Source organism: Apaloderma vittatum, unplaced genomic scaffold (genome assembly GCF_000703405.1).
Source record: "Apaloderma vittatum isolate BGI_N311 unplaced genomic scaffold, ASM70340v1 scaffold22517, whole genome shotgun sequence".
Taxonomy (NCBI): domain Eukaryota; kingdom Metazoa; phylum Chordata; class Aves; order Trogoniformes; family Trogonidae; genus Apaloderma; species Apaloderma vittatum.
In genome coordinates this window covers 8017-29418 of record NW_009724842.1, presented here as the reverse complement: position 1 = coordinate 29418, position 21402 = coordinate 8017, and the positions used below count along the sequence as shown (strand labels likewise).

Sequence of the window (21402 nt, the reverse complement as noted above, 5' to 3'; positions counted from 1 at the left end):
GAGCCGGGAGAACGCGGGGTAAGGCCGCAAGGCAGCCCTGAGAGTCTTCAAAAGAGGGTAAAAAAGGGGTTTTGACTTGGTAATGAACAGGATGGCGCTGCTTTTAGCATCCATTTGAAATCTGGAGTTCTGCCTGCGTGTGTCCTCTGCCGTGAGCCGTGAGTGAGCGGCCTCGGCTGCGGTTTTAAAAGGTGTTTTGTGCTTGTGCCCTCAGCTTTCAGTGGGTGCCGTGATTTTTTCGCCTTCTAGGCTTTTCATGAAGCTTTTCTTTTACAGAGTTTTACAGCTTTTACGCTTCTGACGGGAAGAGGAGGAGTTCTGCAGAAATGTCGAAGATCGAGAAAATGAGCATCCTCGGAGTGAGGAGTTTTGGGGTAGAGGATAAAGACAAGCAAGTCATCACTTTCTTTAGCCCCTTAACTATTTTGGTGGGACCGAATGGGGCGGGGAAAACGGTAAGGCTTGCTGTGTGTTTGGGTTTGAGCTGCGAGTCTGAAAGGCCTTGAAATGTGAATAGTGATCTCTACAGAAAGTTATTAATAATACTGCAAAAAATCTTGCTATCCACTGCAAATACCGTGTTGTTTAGCATTATTGGAGATCTGCTTTCACGCCTGGGTTTTGCAGAGCACTGGATGGTGTTTTTCATAGGAAATTGGCCCAGATTCTGCTTTAAACTAATTTTTAAAAACAAAGTACCGTATTCTCATGATACTCAAAAAAAAATGATAGTATTATCTCTTATTCTCTCTCCTTGCACATTTAACTCATTTGTAAATATTTGGGCTGTTATGGGGTTTTTTTTTGCCTGTGGTCCATCTTGTTTACTCTAAATTGCCATTATAACTCTAAACTTATTTCTATTTTCTTAGACGATCATTGAATGTCTTAAATATATAACCACTGGAGATTTTCCTCCTGGGACCAAAGGAAACTCATTTGTTCACGATCCAAAGGTAAAAGTTGTAGGGACTAGATTTAATGTCCGTTTCCTCCAGAGTAAAAAACTTAACTGCACTCAGGGTTGTGGTGAAAATGGGGATACTCAAGTTCTAGGTGATCACGAGCTGACCGTGTTCTTGCAGAAAAAATACAGCTGGGGGGGAATAGAACATGACCCACAGCTGGAAAACCACATAGTTGTTTGGAAAAAAATTCCCTTACTCAGTTTTTTTTTTTGTTTCTGCTAAAGGTTGCCAATGAAACAGATGTTAGAGCTCAGATTCGGTTACAGTTTCGAGATGTAAACAGAGAGCTCCTAGCTGTCCAGCGATCCATGGTCTGTACGCAGAAGGGCAAGAAAACAGAATTTAAAACACTTGAAGCTGTCATTACTAGGATAAAGTAAGTTATTAAGTGGTTGGGGTTTTTTTGTACTTTGGCATGAAGATTGGTTTGGGTTTTGCATGTTTTTATGTATAAGGTGAGAAAACTTCATAATGTATTCCTCGAAGTAGCTATCAGTGCTCTTAAATAAAAGCCATATAGTTTCATCACTCTTACCTATCAATTGATTCAGAAATCCTACATTTGGTAGCCACTGCTTTTGAGAACTACTTATGTCTGTTGACTTGCATTTATTTGAAATTTGTGTTCACAATGATGCGGTTTGAACGTAAAGTTACGTGAAGTATGTAGGCTTTACTTCCTTTAGCACAGTTTTCAGTTTCGGATCGTTGCTGGTCGCCTTTCACTTGGTCTCCACTCTTAATTTAAGAGGTGTATTCACTTCATTCAGGATTGTTTCGGCTCCCTCTGGTGGTTCTGCAGCTGTAAAATGTGTAATGGTCTTGACTACAAATACTGACAATGTAAAACACGTGTTGGACATGATAATTATAGGCTTTAAAATTTAAGGTTTTGAATTGGTGCGTTCCAATGAGATTCTGCTGTTAAAAACACAGGTCACTTTTAAAAGAATTTGCTGATAGCTTCTTTGGGGATTGTCTTTATTTTTGCTACCTAGGCATGGCGAGAAGGTCAGCGTGAGCTCCAAGTGCGCCGAAATCGATCGGGAGATGATCAGCGCCCTTGGTGTTTCCAAAGCTGTGATTAACAACGTCATTTTCTGCCACCAAGAAGAATCCAACTGGCCATTAAGTGAAGGGAAGGCCCTGAAACAAAAATTTGATGAGATCTTTTCAGCAACAAGGTTTTTGTCTTTACTGTGATTAAATAAACGCTAAGTAAGGAATGTCTTCTCTGATAACGTAGGTGTTAGCAAAAATGTCCAAGGCGTTGTTTCATGCCTCTGTATTGCTACATCGCCGGTGGAATCTGAAATTTTGTCTTTTTTTAAAGGTATATTAAAGCACTTGAAACTCTCCGTCAGGTGCGACAGAAGCAAGGCGGGAAGGTAAAAGAGTGTCAGATAGAACTGCAATACCTAAAACAGAATAAAGAAAAAGCACGGGAAATTCAGGATCATCTTAACAATAGAGAGGCTCAACTGGCTGCTTCGAAGGAGAATGTAAAATCTATTGAGAGTCAGCTTGATCCTCTAAAGGTAATTTGCATGATGATTAATACAGAACAATACACGAGTCGTAAAGAACACAGAAAAATGTGAAAGCTGGATGAATTTTTTGATTAAAATCTTATACTTTTATGTCATGTTATCTAATCCTTTGCTCCGAAGCAAACCCCAGCACACCTGGAGATGCTGGTCTAATCTGTAAATGGTCCTTGGAGGTCTGAGGCCGTAGTTTGTGAAATTCTTGTAGCAGCATTGTTGGGGGTTTTTGTGGCTTAACTTAAAATCTCTTTCTCAAATTTAGCTGGTAGCTGAAACTGTTATAAACTCTAACTAAAACAAAAGCTGAGCTAAAACCTCTCTATTTTAAAAAGCTCTTGGTAAACCTGAAGGTTTTACACTTAGTCTAACTTTATTGTCGGTAACAGTTGATTATGGGATTCCTAAGCTGGTGGGACATTTTACTTAGAGCGTTCTTCTCCTTTGCAGAGTTCTCTGGCAGAGGTTGAACAGAATCTCACGAAAGTACTGAGGCTGGACAACGATGTGAAAGCCCTGGAGAGCAGGAAGAGACAGATGGAGAAGGATAATCAAGATTTGCAACAGAAGATGGAAAAGGTTGCCTTTTAAATTCCATGCTGCCATCCTTTCTGCTGAAGAATCAGTCTGTCTTTTGCTACTCGGGGAACTAAGTATATATTTTTATTATACATCAGATATTGCTGAAGTACTTTTGCATAGCCCGCATAGCTCACTTGATATTATCAGATGCTGCACATACAGCTCAGTAAAGTTGTGTTAGTTTCTGTGTAGTTTGGGTTAAATTGCTTTTTGTAACGTTTCCCTCCACTGTAGACTAGCTTGCCAGGAAGCCAAATACTGACGGAAGTTTTCATAAAAGTAATTGTTGGTAACAGTGCCCTGAGGTATGTAGCTTAAAAATATCTGCCTCTTGCTATGAGCCAGTGATAGCCAGCACCTGTTTGGACAAGCATGGGATGGCTCCTGATGTTAATGTTGTTCATCTTGCTGGAGATATTTCTATTTCTTTCTCCTGAAAGAAGAAATGATTGTCAGTCTTCTGCGGTGCTTGTGACGAGGCATTAAAAACTATTTTGACAAACGGAAAGAAACTCTACAGTGGTAAAAACTTGGATTCATCTGTTTTGTCAGCCTAAGAAAAATAGATTTTGTTTTTCCAGTTTTGCTTGCAGCATATTTAATTTTTCTTAATACATGCCTTACTGTAGGAATTCTGCCTGCGAGGTGTTTGTGTCTTGTTTCCTGAATTCTGCAAAAACTGCTTTTTGCAAACATCATTAATTGGCTTATAAATTTAGTTAAAAAGCTAACTTTATGCTGTGTTGTATTTGGTGTGCAGGTTTTTCAAGGAACTTTTGAGCAACTGAGGGATAGATACGAGAACCACCAGAGAACAGTGAAGGAGAAGGAGAAAAGATTGTTAGACTGCAGGCGTGAATTAGACAGATCCACTAAAGAGTGCCAGAGATTTAACAGTGAGAAATCAGAACTGCTTATTGAACGAGGTATTTTAGACTTTGTCTATAATCCTCTGTTTATTTTTAATGTTACTAAGATCTGAAATGGAACTACTGATAAGAATTGGAAGGGATTTGAAGTGGACAAATCACCTAAAATACGCAATGAGTTTGGGGTCAGCTGCACGGTGTGGTGTGAGAGCCCTGCACAGGTCTTGGGCCTTTTCTGGAGTTACTACCATACACTTGTTGTTCTGAGCTGTAATTACAACATGTAGTACCTCTTTATCTTAAATTTTTTTTTCTATGTAATTAAAAAAAAAATTAGTTACCTGAAATACAAACCTCTCAGACAACAGCTTGTTTTTACTCTAGAGGTTTTCCTGTTTATAAATGCTTCAGTTTCAAAGGCTTTAAGGCAACAGTTGCAACTGACTGAATTCTAAATGTATCTTCTGCCTCTGATCTTGAGGTTCATGTGAGTTTTTCTTTCGGTGAAGGTCGTCTTCAGCTGCAGGCGGATCGTCACCAGGAGCACATCGCAGTGAGGGATTCGTTAATTCAGTCTCTGGCAGCACAGCTGGAATTAGATGGCTTTGAGCGAGCACCTTTTAATGAAAGGCACGTTACCAGTTTTCACAGGTTGTTGAAGGAGAAACAGGAAAGAGATACAGAGGCTGCAAATAATTTGATGGTAAGAACTGGGGGGTTTAGCAGTGTAGCTAGTGTTGGTTACTGGTGTGTTACTGGTCCAGGTGCATGTTCACAGTGCTGGGAGGAAGAGTATTGGAGAGATGTGAAACTGAATAAGACTGAAGCTTTTTTTGTTGTTGTTGTTGTTTTCCTTTTTTTCTTCTAAAATTCTTTGTTATGGCTTGTCTGAATCTGTCCATGGAAATCAGTTTTGGAACTAAGAGCGGTCAGCAAGTGATCTGAATTGCTAAAGGTGTTGAACAGGCGTTTCTTCAGACAGGTTTTTCTCAACAACCCTCTCCTGCAACCTCAAAAGCCCTGAGGAAGAATGACAGTGGGCAACTGGTTTTACAATAAGCAACTCTTTGTTGAAGTCATCTTCAAAGTAGAGTTGTTTTCACAGAACACTCTTGGTATTATGCATGTGCATTTTCCTATCAAAACATTTTGGCAGAAAAATTTGACAAGTTCTAGTTATCTGAGTATTTAAATGTCTCGTATTTGCGATGAATATTTGCAAGCTAGTGTGAAGAAGCGTTTTTAGTTGTTGTTTTCTGATTTAAAAAATGAATATATTATTGCTGACTTCTTTCAGAGAGAATTTGCCCGAAAAGAAGCAATGAAGCAAAAACAGATAGATGAAATCAGAGACAAGAAAACTGGTTTAGAAAGAACCATTGACCTGAAGTCAGACATTCAAAATAAGAAACAAGTTGAGCTCAAGAATGTAAGATATGAATTGCAGCAGCTGGAGGGGTTTTCAGACAGAATTCTGGAGCTGGAACAGGAGATTGACAAGACGGTAAGTTAATGTAATCAAAAGATTTGTAAAATTTAAAGTAAAAACTGTTGGCTTTCTCGTTAAAAACAAACAAACCCCTTGATATTTGCTCCCTCAGCTGTATGTTTTGCCCTCTCAATGCTTCGTGTGTTTAGATGGGGCACCCTTTGGGGCAGGGACTGCTCCCTGCTTTGTTTTTGTATACTGCTTGCATAGAGCGTGCTGCTGCTTGGTGAGTTGTAAACAGGGTGTATCCAGTATCTGCTTTACTTTTCCTGTGCCAGCATCACCGCCTTTGTCCTTTTTCTTGTATTCTTCAGAAATCTTGTGTCATTCCTGTAACAGCTTTCTTCTGTTTCCTTTAGTTACAGCTTTATTGATTAATTATTTAAGTTGTGTGGGCTTTTATTGTTTTGTTTAGGAACGTGAGCTGGAGAAGGCTGAGAGGAGCAGCAACGTGGAAACCCTCGAGCTGGAAGTACAGACTCTGCAAAATGAGAAAATAAACCTGGATAAGGCTCTTAGGAAATTGGATCAAGAGATGGAACAGCTGAATCTACATACTACGACAATTACCCAAATGGACATGCTGAAGAAAGACAAAGTAATTTTTCTATCATCATCTTGTAAGAGAGGGATGTGAAATTAATACAGTCCCGTTAAGATCTGTGTATTTTGGGGGTGTTTATCGATAATCATATGTAAATCACATGTAAAACTTCTGTCTGAAGCCATTAACTTTCCCAGAAGCCATTCACTGCCTGAGTGCGTTGAGTGACATAAACTGTAAGATATGAAAAAATTAATTTTAAGTGCTTCACTTCTCCAGGCAGACAAAGAAGAGCAGATTAGAAAAGTAAAATCAAGGCATTCTGAGGAACTGACATCACTGTTGGGATATTTTCCAAATAAAAACCAACTTGAAGACTGGCTCCATGATAAAAATAAAGAGATTAATCAGACAAGGGATAATCTTGCTGACCTTAAGTACGTATTAGTTTAATTGATTATGTCTCCATAAGTAATTATGAATTTAAATATTGGGAAGTTTGATGTAAGGTATAGCTGATACAGGTTGTGGTCATTAATAAAATTGTAACATTCATAGAATGTGAAAAGCAATGCTAAAAGCAGACAGCAAAATGCTGTTCTGGAACATCCTAGCTGGGCAAATGTGCTTGGGGGGTGGAAGTCACTGGTCTTCTGACTTTCTTGGAAGTCACAGGGTGTTTAGTGATTATGTCACGAGTTCATGTGTAGTTGCCTGTTCTTGATTTCATTTGATTATATGAAACAATTTGTTTGAGTAGGTAACGTCAGGACACTATGCAGTGATATGTAGTAAAATTCCCCCAAACAAAAAAAAAAATTAAGATTTTAGGTATAAGAGTATTGCATAAATTAAAAGAACAGAACATGAGTAGAAGGATGCTGACAGCCTTTGCTTAAGAGGTTCAATAAAATAATCAGTAATTGCTATAGGAGAAAAAGTTCTTATTATTCCTTAAAATTTTTTGTGGCTTAATCGTTGGAAATTAATTTCTTATCAGTAAGAAAACGAAAGGGAATTAAAATGGGACACTTGTGGTGTGCTTAGATTAATACCAAGGTGATGCTAAAGTTTTCCTGAAAAAAATGATGAAAGAAGAACTGATGAGCAGCTCTGTCATAGCAATTTCAGATTAAGTCCCCATGTTTTTGTTGTTAACTGCTTTGAAATCTTTGGGGGTTTATAACAGAAGTGTTTATGCCTTGGTCTTTCAGCAAACGGCTGGCGTCAGTAGAATATCAGAAAACTTACGTCACTAACGAGCTAAAAAAAAAAGAAGCACAGCTGTCCCTTCATGAAACAAAGCTTTTTGATGTTTGTGGAAGCCAAGATTTTGACAGTGATCTGAACAAACTTCAAGATGAAATCGAAAAAAGTTCTAAACAGCGAGGTGAAGTCATATATAGCTCTACCCTTTTTCCCCAAAGCTGGTTTTAAGTGTCAGCCACAGATTCTGTGACCCTCTGTTGCTTACACAGGACAAACAACAGGCACAGCAGCTGATTTAGGGGAGATTATTACTGAATCTTACTGGTTTTTTTTTTAAACAATATTTCCTTACCTTTACTGCCATTTCTTGTTTATATTTAAGCAGGGTCAGTTGTTTTAATTCTTTCTGTTAATTATCTTATTGTGGTAAATGAAGTACAGACATGTCAAAGCCAAGGAGTGCTTTCCTGTCTTTGTGATTTTGCAGCTTACAATTTTTGTCTTCATTTCTGGTAAATAAATACCTGGTTTCGATCTGATGACGCACTATTTATTCAACATAAATGTCTTCTTGCTTCTTTTTTTCAAACCAGCTGTGCTTGCCGGTGCCACTGCGGTTTATTCGCAGTTCATTACGCAACTGACGGAGGAGAACCAGTCGTGTTGTCCAGTTTGTCAGAGAGTTTTTCAGACAGAGGCCGAACTGCAAGACGTAATTAGCGATCTGCAGTCCAAGCTACGTCTGGCTCCGGACAAGCTGAAGTCAACAGAGACTGAACTTAAAAGAAAAGAGAAAAAACGTGATGAAATGATGAGTCTTAAACCACTCAGGTAAAGCGCTTGGCAGACTGTATTGTCAGAAGCTGATTTCTTTCAAATGCTTGGGTTTCAATTATTAAAAATCAGGCAGGTATCAAGGTTTTATTTTAGAGCTAGCTAATTAGTTAAAATACCTCGCTGAGATAAACATTTTACTAGCATTTGTTCTCTGCTTATTTGGACTTCAATATGTTAGATTTTTGGTATTCCTGGTCCTTTGGGGCTTCTTGTAAGAGCAAGGCAGAAAAAGTGGATATACACTTGCTTTTCTACTGATGATTTACACTATACAGGCACAGTTCCCCACTTTGTTACTTATCACTGTAATTTAAAAGGAACAGGCTGAGGTGTTTTTCGTACCATATAATTTTAAATGTTCCTTAAAAATGCTGAAATTGAAGTTTGCATAGACAGAATGGGATCTGAACCTGTCTTGAAGACCCTTTAATAATACCTTGATTTATATCTCCTTTAACAACACGTTTTGTTGCTGGCGGTTTTGCATGAGTTACGTTGTTGTAGAGAGGCATCTCTGGATTTCCTTAGGCTTCAGTCCCATGCCATTCCTTCATTTGGGAACGCATCTCTGTCTCGGACACTGATAACCCACATTAGATTGGTCTGAATTCACTCTTTTACTTTATTAAAAAAAAATCCAACTATTTGTGTTGGCTTTAGGTTGTTGGTTTTGGTGGGTTTTTTGAATTTGCAAGGTAATACAAGGTATGAGTCATATTAACAGATTCAGAAAAGGTGCTTATGGTATTTTCCAGTTTCCAGGCTGAACTGGTCTGTATTTTTCAAGATGGGAAAACACTGGATGGGACTGCTTTGGTGTTGCTTCCCTTTTCCTGTTGCCTCGCTTCAAAACATAAAGAAATAACACTAGCCCTAAAGAGTCGTTGTCAGAGCCCTGTGGGCTTTTTTCGTCGCATATGAACAATTAAAGTAAGAGTAGAGTAGTTCCAGGAGATGGATTTTAAATGTCCTTTAGCAGTAGGTGCAGAGGCTCGGGTCTCAAGAAATGTGCAGGCTGCTGTGAGAGAAGTTGGAGAATCTGTATCAGACGGTAGACTTTTCCCTCACAAGAGGGCACTCTCGTACGGTGGATTTAGACCCTACCCTTCCTGTAATTAAGTTAAAAACCAAAAGAGATTTTGTTTGCTTGTTTGTTTTATCCTGCCTGTGTAAACTGAGGGGTGTATTTCCTTAGCTGGGTATAGAAAATAAGCTTAATCGAATGTGGGCACAGTTAAGGGGGTGCTTACCAGCCAAGTTTAGTCTTCCACTATTAAATCCTACCACAGATTTTGTGACCTTGAATGTCTTGAGCTTATGCTGCTGGTTTTGACAAAGGAAATGTTATGGACTTGTATTTTATTGAAGGCGAACTGTAGTTGAACTCCAGGAAAAGGACATACCAGACTTGAGGAACAAGATACAGAACGCCAACAGGGATTTAACGGCCCTGAAAGGTGAAATAGAAGAACAAGAATCAGTCTTGCAGACAGCTTTGTCAAAGGAGGAAGGTGCCAAGGCCCGTTTACAGGATATAACACTAATGGAAAGGTACCAGGTATGCTCTGGTAATTTCTTTTAATACATAAAATGATTCTTGCTTGCTGACATTTAAATATGTAGTTTTTCAATAATAGGACAAAACTTTGAGCTCTTAAGATTTTTCAAATGAAGTAAATACTTTAGAAGACAGCATAATGTAGATGATCGTGGTACTAAATAAATTTCAGGGTTTATGTAATAATCTTTTTCTTCTGAGGACCACGGAGTCCTTTGAGTTCTGACTCAATTCTGTGCTGCAGCAACTGGGAAAAGAGAACTTGAGCACTACCACGCGTACTCCGAAGCATTTTTCAGACCTCATAGTCATTATAATTTAGTGTATTCTCAGGATCTACTCAGTGTACTCTCTGAAATCTTGTTCCATGTGCCATCTGAATATATGGCAAAGGGAATGGATAGACTACACTTTTTATTTTATTTATTACCAACAGGAAATCTTTGCTGATAAGAGTCACAGACGTGCAGAGAACCTGGGGCTGGGCAGAGGGCTGAGGGCATTTCCCAGGTGGGAGATGGTGGCAGCTCTTGAGGCTCCAACAGTTCCATTTGTGCAGGGACTGCTGTGGCACATGTCGTTGTTTTCAAGTAGTTCATCCATCTGTCTTGACTAGTTTCCTCCCCTAATTAGGAATTCCAGTTTCTAGCAGCCTGTGGGTTGGCGTAACCTTACTGGTAAGGATGTGACATTGCTCCAGCAGAGAGAAATTTGAAGATCTCGAGGCTTGTGCACCTCAATCCCCAAGCTTGTTCTTATTTAGCAAGGAAAAAAAAAGGTAAACACTAATACAATAGTAATAGTACTTTTCCTCTTACTTTCAGACTGATATTAGGGATGTTGAACGAAAAATTGCTCAGCAGGAGGCTAAGCTGCTTGGGGTTGATTTAAGTAGAACCGTTCTACAAGTAAGCCATGAGAAACAAGAGAAAAAACACTTGTGGGATACAGGTAGGTCATACAAAAATGTTATTTCGGTTTTAGATTGAAAATAACATTCCAAACTTCCTGCTATTAACGTTTAGTTTACTTATTTTGCATTCTGAAATAGTTTTATTCTAATAATTTTTCGTTTGGATTTTTGGGGGTCATACTAGCCTGGCTTAGAGTTAAATTTTGATTAGGAAGACAATAAATGTTTTTAATAGCAGATTGGTGTTTCACTGTCTGTTTTCATCTGCAGTTACTGGTAAAATTGAGCTAAATCAAAAACTCAAGCAAGACCAGCAAAATCAAATTCAGCAGCTAAAGAGTGCAGTTAATGAGCTTAAAGCGGAGAAACTTCAGATTTCAAGCAGCATGCAGCGACGTCGACAACTGGAGGAACAAACAGTGGAATTAACCACTGAGGTTCAATCCTTGTGCAGAGAGATCAAGGTAAGAAATACTTGTAAGAGTTAACCCTTAGCTTTACTGTCCTTGGAAAAAAATAATAATCTCTTTATATTTAACATTGTCAGTAATCCTAGCAAAGAAGATATATTTTTAAATGTTTGTCCTCTGCTGCTATTGCGTATCTTTGGGAAGTTCCAGGACTTTACTAATACATATATTCACCTTTTTCCTTTTTTTTATACATAAAAAAAAGAAGTAACCACATGACTCTTTTTACCCCTTAAAAAAAGTCAGTCTTTATCAGAATGAGAAAACAAAAAGGACTTTCTCCCAACTGCTTTTCAGGAAGCAAAAGAACAGGTGTTTCCTTTGGATGCAACTTTAGAAAAACTGCAGCAGGAGAAGGAGGATCTAGTGAACAAACGGACTGCGAGTAATAAAGAAACACAAGAGAAGGTTTGTGTCCTTTTGGCGTAGCTGGGAGATCAGATTTTCGAGCGTGGATGGAAGCCGTGGCAATGAGATTGTGGCCATGAGTCAGCAGTGACCGAGCGAATGCTTCAGATCGATGCAACTTGGAGGGGAGAGAAGCAACTTGGAGGGGAGAGAAGCAACTTGGAGGGGAGAGAAGCAACTTGGAGGGGAGAAAAGGAACATCACCAAGTGAGGAGATGAACTTGATTGTCATTAACCTTTGCCAGTCTTGTCAAAAGGCTTCTGGGGATATTTGGCACGGCTTAGTGGCCCGTGGTATTAAAAGCCCTTCCCAATAGATGTAAGAGAAATACCAAAGATGACAAACCTGTTTTTTTTCAGGCCAAGTGGCCCTCTTGGGTCAGCACAAATGAGTGATTTCCCGTGGGAATAAGGAGCATCGGGATTTCAAAAGCTGAAGACTTTGCTAGTAAATTAAAGGCGGTTACGTTAAGGATTTCTACTTTGACAGTAGTGTTATCCAGGATCTGTTCGATACGGAGCATATCGCTTCTTGGGCATAAGGCTGTGTCTCATTTGAAGTCTTTTCCCTGCAGATAAATGGCATAAAAGAGAAAGTTAAGGATATAAACAAGTACATGAAGGAAATCGAAAGCTATATTCAACAAGGAAGAGATGACTATAAAAAGGTAACCTAAAAACCAGTCAATAAAAAGCTGACATTAAAAACGCTCCCGTGTTTTAATTGTGTACTGCTTTATTTCTTTAGCAAAAGGAGTCTGAGCTTGATGAAGTCAATTCTCAGTTGGCTGCCTGTGAGAAGCAGAAGGAAAAGATAAGTAAAGAGATGGAAACCATTCGACAAGATATTGATACTCAAAAGGTAGATGTGTTGTTTTACAGTGAAGTATATTTTGTATAGTTGAAATAATTTCTGCTTTTGTTTCAAGTCTGCCTGGGTCCGCAGTGGTGTTTTTCTCCTCCTGATGTAATCGGTCGTTAGTCAGAACAGCTGCTGCACATGTAGCAGACTAAAAAAAAAAAAGTCTTGAGATTTGAATATGTGAAAATAGATGCATTTTTAAAAAACTTTTACCTCTTGTGGTATTTCCAAAAGAATTAAATCTGTCGAGGTAGTAGCCTCATCCATTTAGGATGCCCCATTTGAAGCATCAGTTAATACTTGCACACAGGGTCATGCTTGTGTTTGCCAGCAACAATAAATGCTCTGAATATTATTTCAGGAAACAAGAAATAATACTGCTGATTTCCATTATATCCCATTTCTAGCCCAAGGTAGGTTCTTACAGTGGTAATTTTCGTTTTTTAGTGAGTTTATGCTTGCAGAGTGTTTTAGAGTTGTGCAGAACTCGTACTATGTAATTGAGAATATACTGAGGCAACTTCTTGCTTCCTGTGGCGCCAGGTACAGGAGAGGTGGCTGGAGGATAATCTTACTTTGAGGAAACGGAACGAAGAGCTCAAAGGAGTTGAAGATGATATCAAACGCCTTATGAAGGAGATGGGAGAAATGAAAGTCCCGCAGATGAAAAAGTAAGCAGCTTCAAAGCGGAGCGGCCTGTTTTTTGCGCAAGAATTCACTGAATTTCTGGGGTTTAGCGTGTGTCCTGGCCCACCTTTCTCCCCCTTCGTGCGGACCACTTCTTCCTTCAAATTCCTGGTTGCATGATGCCCCCTTGATGACAACATAAATGACTCGGGGAAATGACATCAGGCTTCTAGCTCAGAATGCATGTGTGTGTACCTGTGCATATAGATGTTCCATTATACTCCCAATTTTTTAACGACTTTCACTGCTAAGTCCATGTTTAAAAAATAAAACGTGTCTCTGGATATGAATATTTGGTTTTCCTTTTCAGTCACATGAGTCTCAGGAGCAAAGTGAATTTTTACTTTGGTACTTCAGTACTAATTGCTTAGATAATAAGCACTTTTGAAAAGGAATTAACCCAATGCCAGTTACTAAGTGCAAACTATGTATTCAGCTTTCTAGAGGTTACCCGATTAATTTTGTTTTGCTCAGTATCCTGGTTTAATTCCACCTGTAATATTATTTTCTGTGTTTCTATATAGAGAGCACTTTGGCATTAAAGTTGATAACTTGCTTGTCCCACTCAGACTAGAGGTTCGAGTACGTTCTTAACAAACTTAAAAATACTTATATTTTAATAATGTCTTAATTTTGGTGGCGTCAGTACTACAATTTTAATTGCTACAGACTATATAGTTGCAATATAATGAGCTTCTGCGTAACATAAATGTGAAAATAGAACCCTGATGAAATACTTGCAAGCCACAGGTACAAAAGACTTGTCTATGAATTACGATTTCACAGTGAGCAAAAACACTTAGAGGAGAAAATAGAATCTCTGAAAAGAAACCATCATGTGGCACTCGGCCGACAACATGGATTCGAGGAAGAGATTGTTCGGTTTAAAAAGGAACTTCGAGACCCGCAATTCAGAGACGCAGAGGAAAAATACAGGGAGATGATGATCGTTATGAGAACAACAGAGCTGGTGAACAAAGATCTGGACCTTTATTACAAGGCTCTCGATAAGTAAGTATTGTTGCATGAGGGTAATTCTTAAATGCTTTAGGCTTTATTGCTAGTGATCGCCTCAATGGAAAAGCAGCTCTCGGTTTCAGCATTCCGAGGGTGACTTAGAAATAGTAAACTGGTAGAACTCTTGGAGAAGTAGAGTTAGTTTTCTCTATATAATGAGGCATTTCAGTGTTAGGGTAACATAACAAGGTACACCTTGTTAAGTAAATTCATGACAATACACTGCATGCTGCACAGGACTGGCACGATGTAGGACATTTATAAGTCAACATATCTGATACACACACACACTAGATGCACTGATGGCAATCTCTTAAGTGAAATGTAGTCGCTGGTAAATCCAGTGAACTCCCAATTCCACCAGAGCTGGTGGAGCTGCAGGCTGTTCCTGCGCCCCTGTTCCTGCGCCCCTGTTCCTGCGCCCCTGTTCCTGCGCCCCTGTTCCTGCGCCCCTGTTCCTGCCATGGGAAGGCATTTTTGGGAAAATTTAAGTGTGTCTCCTGGAATTGCTGATGGTTTTCCTTTCCTCCTGTAATTCTGGTGGGTTTCAGTTTTGAGGGAAGCAGAGGAAAGCGTTACCAGATACACAATATGTAATTGGGAGACCATGTTTCTTAAAAATCTGTCTCAAAGTATGTAAGCTCCATGGTACAAGTTTAGGAGAGGTGAAATCTGAGTTTAAATCCTTCATTATTAACCCAAGTCTTTCTTGTGTAGTCTCTCATGCTACTTTAATTTCTTCAGCGGTACATTTTAGCTTTTCCTGGATTTATCTTAACATGAATAAGAGAGGGAGATTCATTGTTCCCTTGATCTTCTCAAGTAAACAATTGTGTTTTCATTAAAGAATATTGCAATATAGAGGTGGTTTTTTTCCCCTTTTCCAGCGTGGGCGGTTTTGTGCTTCTATTAGAGAAGGCGAGATCAAAAGGAACCTGTCTTGCATTTGATGACAAGTGTCAGAAACTCGATGATTGTTTCTGCTTCCTCTGGAAGCTCGTATCCTAGTCTTGGACTGACTGGCCAAAAAAAACCGTGTATGTTCAGTTACAGTGATGGAATTACTCCAAATTATTTCAACTTGGTGGGGCATCAGGGAAGGATTTTGGTATCAGGGGATACTTTTCAGGAAGTACGAAACCGGCGTTCAGTGGCAGAAGCATAAATTTAACGTTAGGAACAGAAAAACGAAAGAACATCATTTTGGCTGCTGTGAATTCCCAGTAGACCCATGTCTTAAAGTATGGAATTTTTTTATCTCCTGTGTTAAAAAGGATCTAGGAGTGTTGGAAAAAGGAGTGCAGAAGTGCAGCGATGAGGTTGAGGGTACAGCATAATAGTCAAGAAGAGAAACTAAATAGATGAGAACGCTCCCAGTTGAAAAGACGATCTAGAGGAACCCTGTTTTAAGCAGTTTTGATGGTACAATAAAACCACACTTAATTAAACATAGTATTAGAATGTAGGCTAATCCAAAACTTACTTTGGGGAGATCTAAATTGTTCAGGGCGTGGCTAATCCTTCCCTTTCAGCTTCAGTGGAAATGCTCTCCAAGAATTTCCGCTTTAGAATTCAGAATCTTTTGGTATGGTCTCAAATCATCTATTGTTTCTATTTAAGGCAAAACAGGAAACCAGTCTTGTAATTTCAAGAAAAATAGATAAGCATCGCTTATTGGTAATCGCCCGAAAAATCGGCGAGATGAAATGCTAACTCTAATGGCCAGAGTTTGAAAAGCTGCATCTCTAGCTGGGAAAACCGGCTTTTTGAGGCTTCTGTGCTATCAGTTCATCTTTATTGACTTAATATTTAGAGGTCTATGGTAAGTATTCACGAGGAATGCATTCTTGGGTTTGATGAAGTAGATGGTTGAAAACACTTTCTTCTCTTTTCAGACTTAACAAACATTGTTGGGGTTGATACTTTAGTGTCCCCCAGAACAGGGGGAAGTAATTCCTGTAAGAGAGGAGGTAGGAGAAGTACATGTAAAAGTCCATGTCACAAGTATATCTTATTTCCTCCATATTTTTGTGAAAGAAGACTTTGGCATAAATTGAGCAAGAATTTTTTCCATTGCAGAATATTTTTTTCTTTAAAAAGACAAGTTAGAAATGTAGCATCCCATCTTCTTTGAAATGCTTTCGTAAGGAGTCACTGAACTAAAGTCATGCTGATATCTTAAGGTAAATTAAAAATTATTCATGACATCCTGTGTTACTCTTGCTGCTGAAGAGAAAGGTAGCAGCTCTAGTCATAACATCTGTTTGGGTAATTATCAATTATCTTCTTATTAAGGAGTTCTCGGCTCTGAGGAAACTTCCCAGGCTCTGCTTTCATTTTGGGACTTGGACGCAGTGCCAGCAAGTAAAACTGCTGTTGCTTTGGAAGACTTAACTTCAGAGTTGTCTTCTTGGTGTCAGTCTGAAAATAGACCCCACACATAAATTATAAATCTCTTAAATAATAGTCAAGTAACGGTGCTTTCTGCTGAGCAACTGCAAATCTTGTTGTCTTCTTTACTCTCCTACTTCTTGAGACTGAGCTGTTGGTGAGAGTAGAATTATTTCCGCAGCAGAGTGTGATTAGTTTCTTAGATTCTTCTGCGTTGAGGATGTTTTTAGTAAAAGTATTTAGGGAATGGAAAGGAGGCTGTTGCCTTCCCTAAAGCTTGTTTCCATAGCAGTCCATGGTTGCTCCTATAACAGTTTGCATTCTGTCTTTTTCTTTAGAGCGATCATGACATTTCATAGCATGAAGATGGAAGAAATCAACAAAATAATTCGTGACCTTTGGCGAAACACCTACAGAGGACAAGGTGTGTAATTTCTTTTTTTTTTTTTTTTTTTAGTTTTGGCTATACGTATCCATTTGATATTCAGCCCTGCATACTGCAAAGTGCTTGTTCAAAGTACTTAAAATCCAGGATCTGAAAACAGTTGGTTCCGTTCTAAAGACTATGTCTGCTGTTCACTATCATAATCATTTTATTACACGTTATATAGTAAGTTAAGGGATAAAAAGAGTTCATTTTCCCTTTTCCATGTTTTACAAAGGTGACGTTTACCTGAGACAGGGGAACTGCACGAGTTCATTCTTTCACTTTTGGAAAAATTAATTTCAAAGAAGTGTAAATTAGTAGGAGTTCTGAACAGAATTTCTGTGGTTACTGCTTATTATATTTCTCAATTCCCATCAATCCTGTGATATTTTTAAAGATTTCTGATCACGTAAAAACCATCTCCTTCCCTTTTTCAGACATTGAATATATAGAAATCCGTTCTGATGCAGATGAGAACGTCTCAGCCTCTGATAAAAGAAGAAGCTACAATTACAGAGTAGTCATGATAAAGGGCGACACGGCGCTCGATATGCGAGGACGATGCAGTGCTGGGCAAAAGGTAACAGCGTTTAGTTTTAATACGCAGTCAAATGCACTCTGAAAACCGACTTGGGTGGCTGGAAGACAGTGACACGATCGGAAGTGACCCTGAAGAACAAGGTAGCTCCAGTTTGCTGTTCTGTACAACTTCCCCTCGCTGTATTCCGGGTTTTGCTGACTGCAGGCAGTACGTGATTCTGAGCATCGGAAAAAAAATCCACTGAAGTGGTTGGGAGCTGGTCTGAGTCCCAGTGAGGGGCTCAAGGTTAAATCCTCCCAGTCTCTCCCTTGCTTGTTACCCCCAAGGCTCCCGTGGCGTTACATCTAGTGACTTGCTCCCACGTTTTTCCCTTCCAGGGAAGGCCCCTGGTGGTCTTCGCCCAACTGCACCTACCTCTAGGTGTAATAGCTTTTTCTCCAAGTTCCGCTACCGCTGAACACAACTTTTCACCCTCACCAAATGCCACACCCTGCCGTGCTTTCAGGCGTTGCGTTTCGTTCTGTCCTCTCGGTGCCAGCTCCTGGCTGTGCAGGGTGCCCCTTCAGCTGGATCGGTACTTGAAGAACACACTGGAGGAGCGGCCTGATACCCCCTGGCTTCACCCCAGCTTCCGCGTATTCGAGCCTGGGAGTTGTTATGACAGAATATCAAAAAGATTCCTGAGCAAGAGAAAAGAATCAGCCTGGTTCATCCGCCTCTGAAATTACCACCTGTACTTTTTTAGTGGTTTTTTTTTTCTGTGACCAGGTGGTGCAGACAGTACCAGAAATCAAGGAATGCAACAAAATGATACGTGATATTTTTAAGTGCTAAGTGCACACAGCAATAGAATCACGGAAGGTTATTTGGTGACGAGGTGAATGCATTATTGTTGCTCGGGCACAAAAAATGCTGTGAAAGGAATTCCCACCTGAGGTGTGCATGTGTACATGGGTTTGAAAATTCCTTGCTAATCTTCGGGGAAATCCAAATCTTCTTCGAAAACAGCAGTGTAGGCAAAAAATGTGTCCTCTCCTAAAGCAGTCTGGGATGTTACGTTAGAGCGCTATGTAAATGAGAGTGAAACTTGTTCACAGTTTTTTAGCTTATATTCTGAGAATTCTTCTTTGATCATGAACTGTGATGCCAGCAGTTGTGGTAATTGGAAAGTATTTTTGGCAACACAGTTTCCATTGAGTGTTCTGTAGTTTTCACGAGTTCAAGAGATCTAATGGCAATATGTTTTGGCATGTTAATACGAAACGAACGTGTAAGCTGATAAATCCTCCTGTCTTTGGTTTTAGTTAAGTATCCAGGAGTTCAATAACTCAAATTAGTGATACAAGTATACATTTTCCACTATTACTGCAACAGTTTTACGAGGCTTGAACAAAGCATCAGGATAACGCAGTTGACTGTATTGGAGCATCTTTACCTCAGATTGGGATCCTTCCTTCCAGTATCTCCTGGATTTTAAGTGTTTGACTTCTCTGATACTTTCCCAAGAGTTCTCTGTAGAACAGACCTTTTAATCCAAACTTGACGTTTTAGTGGAGCTCTCCAGTAACTAATGAGTTACTGTCATCTTGTGATCTATCAGCACCTTGTTACGTAAACATTAGCCACAGTTTGTAATGGCATTAAAAATAGCGTTTTCTGGGCAGTTCCTCTGTAAATGCTTTGAAGAGTGAGATTTTGGTTTTGTTTTTTTTCTTAGGTCCTTGCTTCTCTTATTATCCGTCTTGCTTTGGCAGAAACGTTCTGTCTCAACTGCGGCATCTTGGCACTAGATGAGCCTACCACCAACCTCGATCGAGAAAACATCGAGTCTCTTGCCCATGCCCTGGTGGAGTAAGTGATCTGTCCTCGTGAAGCTTAAAGATGAATATTTCTCAAACGTTAAAAGCAGTTGGCAGAAGTTAATTCCATTTTCAGGTGGCATTTCTTTTTTGGCACCTGGAAATATGCATGCAGAGTAGCAGCTTTATATTCTCCACCCTTTAACTGGAAGGGGAAAAATGTTTTTTAAATAAGTTGGGATTTTTTTGTGGGGGTAAAAAGAGCTGCTAATCTGCATTAGATTGCTTGACAGTTCATATCATCTGTTACCAGTAGGTAAATATTTTTGTGCTGTGTGTTTACAAGTTTTATAAAAGAAGGACGTGATTTGCATAAACATGCACTGAATGTCATCTCTTGGCAGGATAATAAAAAGCCGCTCCCAGCAGCGTAACTTTCAGCTTCTGGTCATAACTCACGATGAAGATTTTGTGGAACTTCTGGGCCGTTCGGAATATGTGGAAACGTTCTACAGGATAAAGAAGAACGTTGACCAGTGCTCCGAGATAATGAAATGCAGCGTGAGCTCCCTCGGATCATATGTACATTAGAATTTCAAGTAATCACGTGTCTGACCTGATAGAGCTCAACTGAAGGTGTCTGAAAATCCAGCTCCTTCATATCCTGTGCTACTGAAGATTTGTAACCATTTTAGCTGGAGTCTGACACTCTAAGTCTTTCCAAACTCCCCATCTTTCTACGTATTTCCGTTCCTGGGTTTAAGAGTCGCCGTGGCATGGAAGAATTCAACTGAATACCACACAGTTAACTTTTTAGATGTATTTTATGCTTTGAAAGGGCAAATAAAGTTGTGATGTTCTTTGTGTACGTCCTGGTGGGGAGGTCCGGATGCGGATTCTTTGGAACAGCGGCAGCTCATTGAGTAGAACAGATTTTCCTCTCCCTCCGTTATGGCCAGCTCAGGATGAATTTGTGTCTCTCTGCACAAACCTCACAGGCTCCAGAGAGAGCTTTTATTGCTTTCTCGGCAAGGTGAGGTTTCTCTGGCTTTTCAAAGATGGCATCTTCACGCAGTAGAACGACTTTTTTTTTTTTAAGTAAAGGGAGATCCCATCTCTAACCAGGTGAATGAATGAATGAATGGAGGACAGAAGCGTGTTTTAGCTGTGTTGTCCTTGCCTGGTGTCATTTGTCTCTCTGCTTCTTCAAGATGATGACATTTATGAGAGTTATGTCATATTCTGATCCTTCATGAGATACAGTCAGGTTCTGTTAGTGATACAAAAATGCCTTAGAGAGTTCAGTTTGTGTGGGTGCTGAACTCTTTTCCTACTGCAACACCGATGGCCTCGCAGAGCCCCCAGCAACCTGCTGCTCCATCAGAATGCCAGTGGAGAACTGGCAGAGATGACGTGTTTCCGAATGCAAAGGAATTGAGATCCAAGTCCTGAGATCCCAGACAAGGGTTCCCCAGCATCACGCCTTGCTGCCTCCGAAGCCGTACAAGCCCCGAGGGATGCGATTTCTGCGTCTCCCTTTCTAACTGTGTAAGGGGACACCTCTTCTACCTTGACCTTGAGGTAGGAGGTGAAGTCCACAAGCAGATGCTGGACTTAAAACTCTTGAAATCTTTGCAGATTTCAGGGAATGGGTGAACCGTGAACCTCCTTAAGAGACAGCATGTGACTAAAGCTCAATTTCAGAGGAAGAGTCTTCACCGTGAAAAGCCCAGCAGTACCTCGGGGCTCGATAGCGAGTGTTCTTCACCCTTTTGTGTGGCCGGAGTTGAGTGGACTCGGCAGTAGGTGCCTTAAAGGGTAGTGCCAGAAACTGAGCACTTGAGCTGTGAGGTGACGGCATCCTGCCCAGCACCAGCACGAATGTGACCAGCAGTTTTGGGCGCCTCGTGACAAGAGGGACGTTGAGGTGCTGGAGCGGGTCCAGAGAAGGGCAACAAAGCTGGGCAAGGGTCTGGAGGACAAGTGTGATGAGGAGCAGCTGAGGGACCTGAGGATGTTCGTCCTGGAGAAAAGGAGGCTGAGGGGGAGACCGTATCTCTCTCTTCAGCTCCCTGAAAGGTTGTAGAGAGGTGGGTGTTGATCTCACAGGTCACAACAGACAGGACAAGAGGAACTGACGCCGCCGAGGGGATTTTCGATAGACATTAGGAAAAAACTGCTACACGGAAAGGGTTGTGGAGGACAGGAACGGGCGGCCCAGGGAAGTGGTCAAATCGCCGTCCTTGAGTGCGTGTAAAAGCCATCTAGATAGGGTTTAGAGGTGGGG

General features: G+C 40.2%; 1 protein-coding gene across 1 annotated transcript; it reads left to right on the top strand.

The window, feature by feature from the left end:
• The first annotated feature begins 292 nt into the window (after window positions 1-292).
• RAD50 (RAD50 homolog (S. cerevisiae)) lies at window positions 293-19706 on the top strand. The gene is made up of 25 exons (XM_009872689.1): window positions 293-455; window positions 873-956; window positions 1193-1344; window positions 1967-2152; window positions 2302-2506; window positions 2963-3091; window positions 3855-4020; window positions 4473-4666; window positions 5261-5467; window positions 5868-6050; window positions 6276-6433; window positions 7211-7386; window positions 7799-8036; window positions 9411-9600; window positions 10425-10551; window positions 10784-10977; window positions 11281-11391; window positions 11967-12059; window positions 12140-12253; window positions 12797-12924; window positions 13727-13951; window positions 16687-16772; window positions 17213-17355; window positions 19034-19167; window positions 19520-19706. The coding sequence occupies exons 1-25, from the start codon at window positions 327-329 to the stop codon at window positions 19704-19706; spliced, it is 3939 nt and encodes a 1312-aa protein (XP_009870991.1). The 5' UTR covers window positions 293-326.
• Window positions 19707-21402: the final 1696 nt, after the last annotated feature.

Excerpts from the sequence above, each read along its gene's own strand:
- RAD50 (XM_009872689.1), top strand. The coding sequence starts at position 327 with ATGTCGAAGATCGAGAAAATGAGCATCCTCGGAGTGAGGAGTTTTGGG. Across the intron at positions 2,153-2,301 it reads GAGATCTTTTCAGCAACAAG|GTATATTAAAGCACTTGAAA; the intron begins GTTTTTGTCTTT and ends CTTTTTTTAAAG. Across the intron at positions 13,952-16,686 it reads TATTACAAGGCTCTCGATAA|AGCGATCATGACATTTCATA; the intron begins GTAAGTATTGTT and ends CTTTTTCTTTAG.